The 12,056-nt window shown below is 40.1% G+C and overlaps 1 protein-coding gene across 1 annotated transcript in view; it reads right to left on the bottom strand.

The window, feature by feature from the left end:
* dock8 (dedicator of cytokinesis 8) overlaps window positions 1–11,850 on the bottom strand; it is a 62,879-nt gene extending 51,029 nt beyond the window's left edge. The window contains exons 1-2 of the mRNA XM_078250942.1: window positions 11,608–11,850; window positions 1,562–1,661 (exon numbers count right to left, since the gene is read on the bottom strand). Coding sequence (XP_078107068.1) covers window positions 1,562–1,661; window positions 11,608–11,678 — 171 coding nt within the window. The 5' untranslated portion in view covers window positions 11,679–11,850. The remainder of the gene's footprint in view (window positions 1–1,561; window positions 1,662–11,607) is intronic.
* Between the last annotated feature and the right edge of the window lie 206 nt (window positions 11,851–12,056).

Here is a 12,056-nt window from a genome sequence, read left to right as displayed (position 1 = left end):
TTGCAGATTTCGCTGGTGCTAGGCTAGCGCAAGTCAACAGTATCTGCTAGCCTGCCACTAAAAACAGTCTTACCCACTCCACAGTACACCAGAGGCAAATAAATTATAACGCCAGACTATCGATGTAAATGTCTGTGTTGATAGAATAATGTTAGAAATAAAACTATCCTTGCATCTCAATGATCGCATTATATTTTGAGGGACTAGTTTCTCAGCAGCGGCGGAATTTTACTTTGCTCCGGTTAGTAGTACTGCACCAAAAAGTAAACAGAGAAGCGCACTCCAGTCGGGACAACTAGTAGCCTAGTACAGTGGTATTGAAGCATTGTATTGGAAACAAAGGACTAGGCAACATGGTGATTCAGTGTGCATTTAAAAATTGTAAAACTAATCCAAACAGATGGGCACCACAAAGTTTCCACAAATTTCCATTGGGAGATCCAGAAAGGAACCAACTGTGGCTTCTTGCTGCTGGCTTGGACATCAAGGTGGAGACTCTACTGAAGTGGAAAATGTGTAGTGATCATTTTAGACCAGACGACTTTGAAAAAACCCTGCAATCTAAAGGACCACAAGTCGCTGACAACGAATGCGGTTCCATCCGTCTTTCCAGACATCAGAACAGCTACTGATGAACAGGTAATAACTTTTGGTAGGCTACTCTAGCTAATACAGCTAGCCCCTTTCATAACGTTAGCCTAGCTGCTACTGATAGATTGAGACGGACAACGTTAGTGGAGATAACGTTACAGTTCAATGCATTGTGGAGAGTGACAACGTTAGCTAACGGTATAGCTACACTCTTGGTAGATACCTGGCTGGGCTAACCACTAACTTTAGGTAATTGCTGACAGAAACGTCATGTAAACGCGGCAGGTAAATAAACTTGTGTGATTGTCATGGAAACCGGCTTTCTCAGTAGCCTAGGTAATATCAGTGTGTAAGACTGTTTTTAGTGGCAGGCTAGCAGATACGGTTGACTTGTGCTAGCCTAGCACCAGCGAACTCTGCAACTGGAAGGACTGGATGAAAAAGTGTTGAAAACGGTCTCCACTGATAAATAACACACTGGCTAACTTGGAGATGAGGTCCTATGTCCAAAATTCTGAACCACCCCTTTAACCAAGTTTTAAACAGTATGGGCCCTATCTTGCACCCGGCGCAGCGCAGCGCAACACAAAGCCCGACGCAAGTGTCTTTGCTAGTTGAAGACCGACACAGTTGTCATTTTCCCGTCCAGCGCCTGCGTACTTTTCATTTTAGACAGCTGGATAAGTAACCATGTATATAAAAAAGGACATTTGTCATTTGAAAATGTTGCTGCATTTTAACATTATTTAAGTAAATAAATGTCTCACATTGCTTCCTTTACTTTCTGAAACCTTCCTTTACTTTCTGAAACCTGCAGCTAGTGGCACATGATAGCTCAAATGCAAATAACTAGAAACTTGTTTTTCTAGGTAGCTATGAATCAAACAAAAATACATATCCTGGATAATGTGACGAATACCTGCCAGGTGAAAAATGACTAAATTCCAAAAGCCAATGTAAGGGAACTCACCACAGTCAGGTACACTGAGGCCGAAGCGTTGGAGTTGGTTCGGCTGTGTTGAGAGCCATAGTTCCCATTGAACTGTCGTCTGATCTCTGCCGAAGAGTGCCTGGAACATAACGCATACATATTCATAAGGTTTTGTGTTCAGGAGGCAGAGGATAATAGATAAATAATAGGATAATAAGTACACAAGTATATCAGATTTGTGGGCTATTTGATTTAATATTTCTACAGAAACAGGCTTCAAAACATCTACAGCCTCATGTAAAATCATAGCTTTTGTACAATTCCACCAACATGTACACAGTGTATCTTAATAAGAGATGCACCAGTAATTCTACCATTGTTCCTACTTGGATTAGTTTGAATTGGTCAGTCATGGTGATTCCATTCAAACTATTGTTAGCTCTCTACAGAAGCACATCTCTAATGGCTGTGTAAAGGCTTTGTCAGGCTGGCAGCCATACAGGCAGTGGAGTAAATATGGTGTCCTGATTTAAGGGTCAGACTAAGCAGGAAATCAACATGACATAGGAATGGAGTAGTATTCAAATATATTGGATAGTTGGGTATGATATGTATGTGTCTGTATGTGTGTTTGCCTGTAGCCCTCTCCAAAAAGAAGGGAGAACAGAGGATGACAATAACAAAGCCAGTGTCCCAATTTGTTGCCCACATTTCATCTCTATGCGACGCTGAGCTAATGCACTGCCTACTTCTTTGTAATTAATCTACCCTATCGTTTGGGCCCTACCAAACTCTACACAATGCCTGCTTTATTCTCTGCGGTTCAATGATGAAAGCCCAGTTTTGTGTGTAAAAGCCTGTGTATGTATATTTACTATTTGTGCTCAAATTGTTCATAGTTTTAAGTATTTCTGCGAGTGCAAGTGTCAAAAACAAGTTTACTGTAACATTGCCACACAGGGGAGATTTGGAGGGCAAAGACTTAAGTAAATGGGTCACATTCCCGACTGCTCATGGGTCGGGAATGTGACTCATGGGTTCATTAAGTCCCCATAGCTATTGTTACGACAGCCCTGTTACTAATTATCACCACAAACCAATAAACACCCGTGCGGAATCCCAGCATGTCAAAACCACTGAGGCTGCAGAGTCATGAAGCATGTAAAGTCTGTGAGACAGCTTCATGCAAACATCTGAAGAAAAAAAATACCATTAATGTACTGCAACAACACTGAATCACCAAACCTGTTTGCTTTCCATAAAAGCTGCTTAATATTCCATGTCCACACATAAAAATACAAAACTCTCTTTTTCAGTCTGGCATTCAAGCACATTCTGTTAATAACATTTTAATGCCCCTCCTGTCAGTCACATAAAATGCTGAGTCAATACAATAGCTGAACACCAGGAAAGGTTAAGGCATGGGTGGGAGAGCAGTAAACAAATATACACAATGAACAAAGTCCAGTAGTGCAGCACCATTTTATTTAAATACACAGCTGCCCCACTGTCATTTCAAATGTATTACAGAAATACATGCATGCTGATTTCCACAAGGAGCAGCCACAGACACACAGAGGTGTGCCTGGCCACATTATCAACCTTTATTATATTATCAATATCAACAACTCTTCTGTTAACCTACACAGTTCACAACATATATGTAACCCTTATATAACCCTCAGAGAGTAGACCTCAGTCTGAAGGAGCGGTTCAGGTGTACACACATATTCTGTACAAACCCTCACACCTGATAGCTGCTTATTACAACCACAATCATCCAATAAGCAGATTTATTAGAGCAGTATGTAAAAAAACAGCACTTGGAAACCTGCACCTGCACATCAACAACCTAAATTCTCTTCAAACTAGAGCTGGGCGATATGGAGAAACTCAAATATCAGGATATTTTTGACCAAATACATCGATATTGCGGCGATATTGTAGGGCTGACTATTGGTACAAAATATTTACACAATGATATTTGTGATAAATAATGATCAGTAATGTGGATTTAATGACTAAGTGGGTAAAGGCAAATGATAGAACAGCTAGAACAGTCTGGTAAATTCAGAAAATTGCATCACTTTACTATAATGTAGCCTTTAAAACCAGGAAAAGACAACACTTATGTCATATTACGATATCCAAAATTTAAGACAATATCTAGTCTTGTATATCGATATAATATAGATATATTGCCCAGCCCTACTTCAAACTTCAAACGGCTAATGTCTAAAAGGGATGTGCTGAGATGCTCCTTGTAATGCAATGTGTCAATTGTCAAATCACATAAGCCAATGGAGCTTAAAAGGGCTGTAGGCAAGAAACTAAAGCTCCAGGAAGTCTTAGGTCAACACAAGAAATGACACTCCTAGCTTCACCTCACCAGGTATCTGAAGAGGAGTAATTGACAGGCCAGAGTTCTGACTTCTGCCTCAGACATCTTCTGTTTGGTCAGATTGATTTTTAGCATGTTTTACTTTGAAATGAGAATGGCTACTGCTGAGATGTATGTGATTCTGATGTTATATACTTTTGCAAACAAAAATGCCTATTCTTGCTCAAGGGCAGATTGTCTGGTGGGTGTATTGAGCTTGTACCCAGTGCAATTTAAACCCTGTAAAACCTTCTAATAACTTGACTTCAAAAGAATCATGCCCTACCCTGTGTGCAGACTGAGCCGACAGCCACTCACACTAACATGTGCACTCCCTCTATATCTTTTATTGGCAGTTTGGAGACAAAGCTCAAAGATCAGGCATACCAACACTTTATATAAAGAACATATTTTATATAAAGTAATATTTGCATATACATACACATACATGCACATTCTGTCTGCTCACTTGCATACAATGACACACATTCAGAGCCTGTCTATAAAAAGACCAGGCAAGTAAAAAAAGTATTTAAATAATAAGTAAATAAAGTAATTTTGCTGGACGATAAATTGTCCCAGAAATTATTGCAATAAACGATAATATTGTCGTTCTGAGACCATTTTCATCTAATATAATGATAATGGCATAATAATGCAGGTACACCTTTTCAAAGATCAATACACTTTTATTTCTAAAGAATATTTAACACTGGAACTGGAAGACATTTTAAATATCCACAATATGTCTTTGATGTCCTTTAGTATGTCATCTTTCATGCTGTTGTACAGTTGTGGAATTGCCGTTTGTGACATGTATGTTCTCCCAGGCAATTCATACTGGCTGTCAAATGTTTGCAGCATTCGTCGAGTGTTTGCGCAATAGACTACAGACTATGTACTACATTTAATAATTATTTATTAAACACTAACTATTACATTTAAATAATATATAATTAATAAATTATATCTATATCTATGTGGCTATTTGCCACATGGCGAAAAAATGTTTGTATCAAAATAGTTCTGTTTTTCAGTCTTCATTTTGGCGAAGATGCAGCTACTTTCTTCCGCTCCTCTGCTGTCTGCAGGCCAGAGCTTCGCGGGGACGGGCCGACACCCACACCCACCCACACCCCCCCACACCCACACACACACACACACATCCACATCCACACAAAAACTGGCGCACACACCAGACGCCAGCCACCACGTCACTTCTGTTTACTGATAGCTATCGTTTACCTCAGACTAATTAATTAGCTAGTAAGTGGCGATTATTGGCAGCCAACCTTCCAAAAGAAAGCACAATGAAATTAAATAACTGATCATTAACCGCTGACCGACAAGCAGGTAACGGAGTCTCAGTTCACCGTCTGGGAGCCTCTCTGACACACTTTCCGCACTCCGTATCCGCGGATAGCTGTAGGCTGTGCATTGTCGGACACATGCAGCCACTTTCTTGAAACCGCTTGCAAGACTGACAAGTCCACAGCGGCGTGTGTGTCCAAACCTGTCTCCACCGCGTCCACCTGCAGGTTGGCAACTGTGTGCTTTGGAATGAAAGGGAGAAAACAGGACGCCGAGTAACACGCTCATATACTTTTTTTTAACTTTTTTTTTTTCGGCACCTTAACTGCAAAGTGCTGCGGGAAACCCTGCTCCAACAACTAGTGTTTTCGCTGTCTCTCTCTCTCCGCCAGCTCTCCCCACACACAAAGACCGTGCAACTGACAAGAGGGTTCACTCGTTGTTACGCTAAGGAACCCAGAGTGGTCATCCAGTCTCTTTGGTAGAGAGAGAGAGAGACAAGGAAAACAAACAAGCATGCAAATAGAAATTATCGTGGCCGGAAAAATTATTTATAAAAAAATAATAACTTTTTTTATCGTGCGATTAATTGATTTATTGACTATCGCGACAGGCCTACTTTTGCCAGCAGACATTATTTTAACACTAGTAGAAAAACAGCTTGTCACAGCATCTGTCAATCTCTTTATCGGACCTGTGTCGTGGCATCCGTTGTGACATAAAACCAAAGCTGCTCTTGTCAGGAAAACAATAAGCAGATCTTTGGATTTTGGTGATTCTGCTGAAATGATAGAAAACGTAGCTTGTGTCATAAGCCTGGTATAAAGCAATGTCTTGATAATATTGTTTTTACTGAAACCACTAAGACTGAACAAGTTACAAAATCTCATAATGGATCAACCCAGAGACTTTAAAGGTGACACATACAGTATATGCTGTCAACAGTGCCTGCAAGGGCATTGGTGAATAGAAGTCAAGAGGACTGAATAGGCAAGGTTCAGTCAAACATATAGTAACAAACAGCTGCTATTACAGTTGACTGCTTTGGTCTTGAATGCAGCTCTGTGGTTGGTGTGCCTCATCAGGGCACAGGGTCTTTAGATCTGACATCTCTGAGAATGACCATAGTGGCATTCCCCAAAAGGCATATTCTTCAACACCACTCTTTCAGTGTGATAATGTTGTCCTAAAATAAAATGAGAGCAGACCCAGCATCAGCAAATCAGTATAGACTGCAACTCTTTTGAGCAATGGATAAGGTTTCCCAAACATCTTAAACATACAATTCAAATAATTGCTTAGGAATTAAGCTTAGCCTAAGTAAAGCACAGTGGGCATCAGAATTTGAATATATCGTGTGGTTATGGTTTACTGGCAGTGCTGCCACTGCAATCACAACATCATCTTGGTCACATTGAATGTCAATCTTTATTCCTACATAGTGTAATAATGTAATGTATCACTGAAATAAACTTCAAAGAGGTAATCCATGGTTTTACAATAAGGCCGGGGTAGGGGTGGAATCTGCGTGCACAGTGCATGTATATGCAGTTTTAAGGTATCCAAGCTACCACAGTGTATGTGAATGCATTGTCTGATTTCCTGTGCAACCTAATTTCTTGTGTGAATGCAAACATATTAATTGTCACTATTTAACATGCTTTGAGCAGAGGCTTTGAGATCAAGCTAAAGCACTAAAAATCTAAATGTCAATAAATGCTCCCGCTTTGGGATTGGATCATTGGACATTTGAATTGCTATTAAAAGAGCATTTTCCAAGCAGAACACAACATCCTAATACTAATAACTACAAGTTTCCTTTGTATTTTTTCACAAGATATAATTAGAATAGGTAATCAACACTGATGAGGATGGCACTCATTAAACAGCTGCTCCCGGGGAGTCGTGGGAGAGCCAGAATTAAAAACTGACAGAAAACTCCAGCTATATATCAGGACTAATGACACATTAGGCACACTGATAAAACACATAAACACTAAACACAATTTTTGGCACTATTATCCTGTTGTTTGTTTGTATAAGAGCTTTGTAATGTATATCAAAAATCATATGGTGCACATCAATTACAGCAACTACAGCATTACTATGTCATGTCATAGCACTGATTAGTATAATTATTCATCATAAATCCATTTTTGGATGAATACTTATTTCATTATTTTAATTGTTACTAGGCAACAAAGCAATTTTGGGAGGTAAAAAACAACATATTAGAGTACCAAACTTTAATAGTTATCAGCTGTAAAACAGGAATATATATTTGGTTTCCTTCACAGATCAATGGTTATGATATTGTGATCATAACCATGGACCTTGTGTCCACTGTCACACTGTGCTAATTAGATCATCCTGTATGAGCACGGAAACACATTGTCTCTTATTCAAATACAATGAAAAATGTAAAATGTATGCCGTAACTCATCAGAATAAAATAACATTTGATAAAGCAGCTTTGTGTGTGACCCCATTATTTCAAGTATTTATGAGCTGTCAAACGTACCTCTAATCTGTCAGTGATGCTGTTAGACTTACTTTAATGTGAATATGATCAGCTGCCGGCTAAATAGATGTTTTATGTTCCTGTGACATTACAATTATATACTGCAGCATGCTAAAGGATTGTACAGGACCTGCACAAAGGCTGGCTGATTTCTGAGAGGTCTCAAGTCTTATTGTGGGTTCCAGAGTGAAAACCTTTTATCATCCCCTCCCTATAGAAAGAGGTTGGCCCCTTTTTGTAACTGCATGCTGTCTATGGCAGGCCTGCACTTGCTGTGTGTGCATATGGTGTGTTCCTGTCAGCATTTCTGGAATCATTGGCCAAGTATTCCTTAAAACACTGCTCTAAAACTGGAGTTGCAATGCTTCTCATGGCTACATTTCAGATTAATAACACACACACACACACACACACACACACACACACACACACACACACACACACACACACACACACACACACACACACACACACACACACACACACACACACACACACACACACACACACACACACTCCCAGATAGACAAATCTATAATTTTACTCATGATTATCTGCATTTACTCCTTGTGACGTGACTCTCACCACCAGGCATGCTGCTCAGCCAGATAGTGTAATTATCCCTATTATCATCATTATTATTAAGTCAAGCCACTAGAGGTGGGTGGCTCATTTAGCTTCTCCCTTCTGCTTTCTCAAATAAGTGATTTCTCCCTCAGCTGAGCCAAAAAGAATCCCATGAAAACAGAGAGTGGTGTACATGACAAGAGGAGGAAAGCAGACCAAAGGGATGCCCCCATTGTCTCATACTATCATATGTCTCCAGACTTAATGGGTCTTACTGCTATCAGCATCATCACTGCTCAGCTTCCTGTCAGAGGGAGGCACACACAAACACAGCAGTCATTTAGCAAGACTGGGGTCACAGCAGCTCCAAGCAACAACAAAAAAAGTGACAGAAGAATACTTTAAACACAACTTATAGCTGAGTTTGAATGCTTTAACCACTGGGCAAGTCATTTATTAAAAGTTCTTTGGGAAACTACATGCGTCTTTTTGAAACGCTACCCAATTCATCACTCAATGGCCCACCAACAGCCATGAGGGTTAACAGATGTCATTAACCAGAGCCCACAGGAAATCAGATGTAACTCAATCCGGATACCCCTGCCACTAAGGAGTATTGAACAACAGAGGCCCCACGTCCACAGCTGTCCTCACACCTGTTACCATATGCCAGTAAGTAACATGTTCAGCGGTAGAATATTAAGTGTTCAGCTACCTTCGATCTTCTCACCAAAAGTGAACACTGTGCTGCCCTACTATGTTTTGCATTTTTGACTGACATATTCTCACACCTCTTTTCCATTCCCCTTTTTATGTGCTAATGCAGAAACACATATTTCCTGATTTAAAACTGCCATGAACAACAACAAAAAAACGAAGTGAAACCGTAGCGACATAGTGTCCACAGTGTGCAGGATTTCCTTTACACTCCATCCTGATAGACAGAGGAACCACTCGTAAGCACATATAGAATATTTAGGGGTGGATAAAACAACATTCCTTATTTAACCCTGAAGTAACACCTCTAAAAATATGAGACATATTAGTTTGTGTGGCAATTAACAGGTTTTCCATCCTGCTACATATTGTTTACTTTAGTTTCAAATTGTGACCACTGTTCCTCTTTGTCACTGCGGTTTGTTTGTGTCTGGCTTTTGTTGCCATGATCAACTAAACCTGCAGTTTGTTTGACCAATGCATGTTGTTCTAGTGGCTTAAGTGTTCAAGACGCGGACCATGTAATCACAATGTCAGCAGGTCTGGCCATGGGACCTTTGTTGCATATCATCCCTCCTCTCTCTCCCTTCATTTTCTGTCACTTTTCAACTGTCCAATATCATAATAAAATCAAAAATGCTTAAAATAATCGCACATGTCAAAGTACTGATTATCTGATCTTTTTAATAGCTTACACTACCTGGCATTGGACCTAAAATGACCCACGTCTGAGTGCACCTCAGAGTCCGTTTCCATGAGGTTTTGACATTACTTCTGTACCTAACACGTGCTGTACATAACATTACAACAACACAAAAAAGAAGCCGTATATTACATATTTTTCATTCAATGTTGCTGAGCTGACAATATAAAAAACAATTTATGTTAAAAACAAACATAATTCCCTCACTACAACTAACAACAGTATGAGAAATCACTGTCAACTAATGTGAATTGTGTCTCTTGCATCATCACTTACTGGCTGCACTGTTTTGCAACCACACATTTCACAACATCATGCTTTGCTACAGTGCAGCATCTTCTAACTCCTCCGCTGGCTCATCACTAGATTCAAGCTGTGACCCAAGATCCCTCACATCTCTCAGCAGCTGAGCTCAGCTCTGCACAGCACAACACAGCACAGCACAGCAAGGATCCATGATTTCTCCTTGCTATTAAAAAGAGGACGGTGCATTCACTGTTGTGGTGGATGGAGGATTTTACACTCACAATAGAAAACAATAAAAACCAATAGAGCAGAAACAATCAGACATCAATCAGCAAATTTTAGATTATCGATTAATCTCTTAAATCATTTATTTGCTGGTTTTAGATTTTCAACTGTGAGGATTTGCTGCCTTTCTCTGCTTAATATAATTGTAAACAGAATAGTTGTTAGACTGCTGTTGGACAAAACATACAATTTCAAGACGTCATCTTGAGTACTAGGATATTATGATTGGCATTTTTCACTGTATTCTTAAATTGTACAGACAAACAAATAATCATAAAAATAGCTGGCAGATTAATCAACAATTAAAAAAAAAAATGCAGCTCTACTTTAAATCAATTTTAGATAAATGTTTGCATGACTGCATCAGTGCCGATTCATTAAAATCCCTTATGTAAGAAAATCATTTATTTTTTATTAAAATATTAATTTTCATCCAAGTTACAAAGTTTTAGATGGTACACTTACTGTATGGGGATTGAAACAGTGCCTTTTGTGTACAATAAAAATAAATGTGAGGGTAAACAATTTGCCTCCTCATCATCCACCATCCTAAATTTGATCAAAACTAATCTCTCCACCTCCACAATGGGAATGAACCATCATGCACAGTTAAACTGCTGCAACATCACATAAAATGTTCAAAAAGCCACTCAGTTTGATCTGCACATTCTGTATTGGAGAAGCTTTATATGCCGGTGCATGCTAATCATAGGAAGTAGCCTATTAGTGTATTTGTTTTAATGAGTCGTACTACTGAGAAGGCATGGCACACAATAGACTTCCATGTACATACTTCCTCCACACCTGGCCAGTGTAACAGCAGGAACTATGACCACATCCCTTACTCATTTATAGCAGCTCTAAGGGCTAGTCAGACCTTATGCACCACAGGAAATGATCATATAACAAACACTAGATATAGAATCAGCATCCTCACGAGGAGGAAATGACACTGATAACATACAGATTGGTCAAGTTAGTGTAGAAGCTTCAGCGTTGTGTCTCCACTTCTGAGTCTTTGTTTATGTAAATAACGAGCCAACAAGAGAGACAATGTATCTGGATGTCACTATAACCAGAAGTTAACTGTCCTTTAATATTTCTTATGAGAAAGTTACAAATAAAAAGTTGGCTGTTTATTATCCTCCAGGCTACCTTTTTTTCCGGGACAATGTGAACTAACCTGCAGCATTAACATTCATAACATGTGGCTGCCTGCCCCACTGTGGAAACCCCTCTAACTGTCAAGACAGAGCTCCTACCCATATCTCTGGGGAGGTACCAAGAGTTCACATTCACGCCTAAAACTAACCCTGATAGCAAAACAACCAGAGCTAACCTACAGACATTTTTACCTGTTGATTTTAAGAGCGAAAGCCCGTCGCTCCGCGCTGTTCAGAGAAGCCATATGCGACTCTGAAGTCATCAGCGGCGTTGTCTCTGTTGTTTTCCTGCGGTCTCGCCGCCTCGCTGTCCCCTACGCGCCGCTTCTTCTCCTCGCTACAGCTCAACTGTCATGTCAACACTCATCTTGGTTGTGACGGCAGCAGCTTTCCTGGGTGTAAACTTCCGCATTTGATTACAGCCGTCCCGTCATGCGCCATGCGTCCCGTGGAGAGAGGGCGCGCGCGAGAGAGAGAGGCGCGATTGGTGGGAGGGGATGATGGGACAGGCTGGATTACTTATTAGACACGCGCTCTCCCTCGCTGCCGAGATAAGCTTGTGGGTTTACTTAACAAGCAGTCTCAGTTCTCCTCTCTCTCTCTCTCTCTCTCTCTCTCTCTCTCTCTCTCTCTCTGATTAA

Source organism: Sander vitreus, chromosome 5, assembly GCF_031162955.1.
Source record: "Sander vitreus isolate 19-12246 chromosome 5, sanVit1, whole genome shotgun sequence".
Classification (NCBI taxonomy): domain Eukaryota; kingdom Metazoa; phylum Chordata; class Actinopteri; order Perciformes; family Percidae; genus Sander; species Sander vitreus.
Note: the sequence above shows the minus strand (reverse complement) of the source record. Positions and strands in the feature narration are given on the sequence as shown.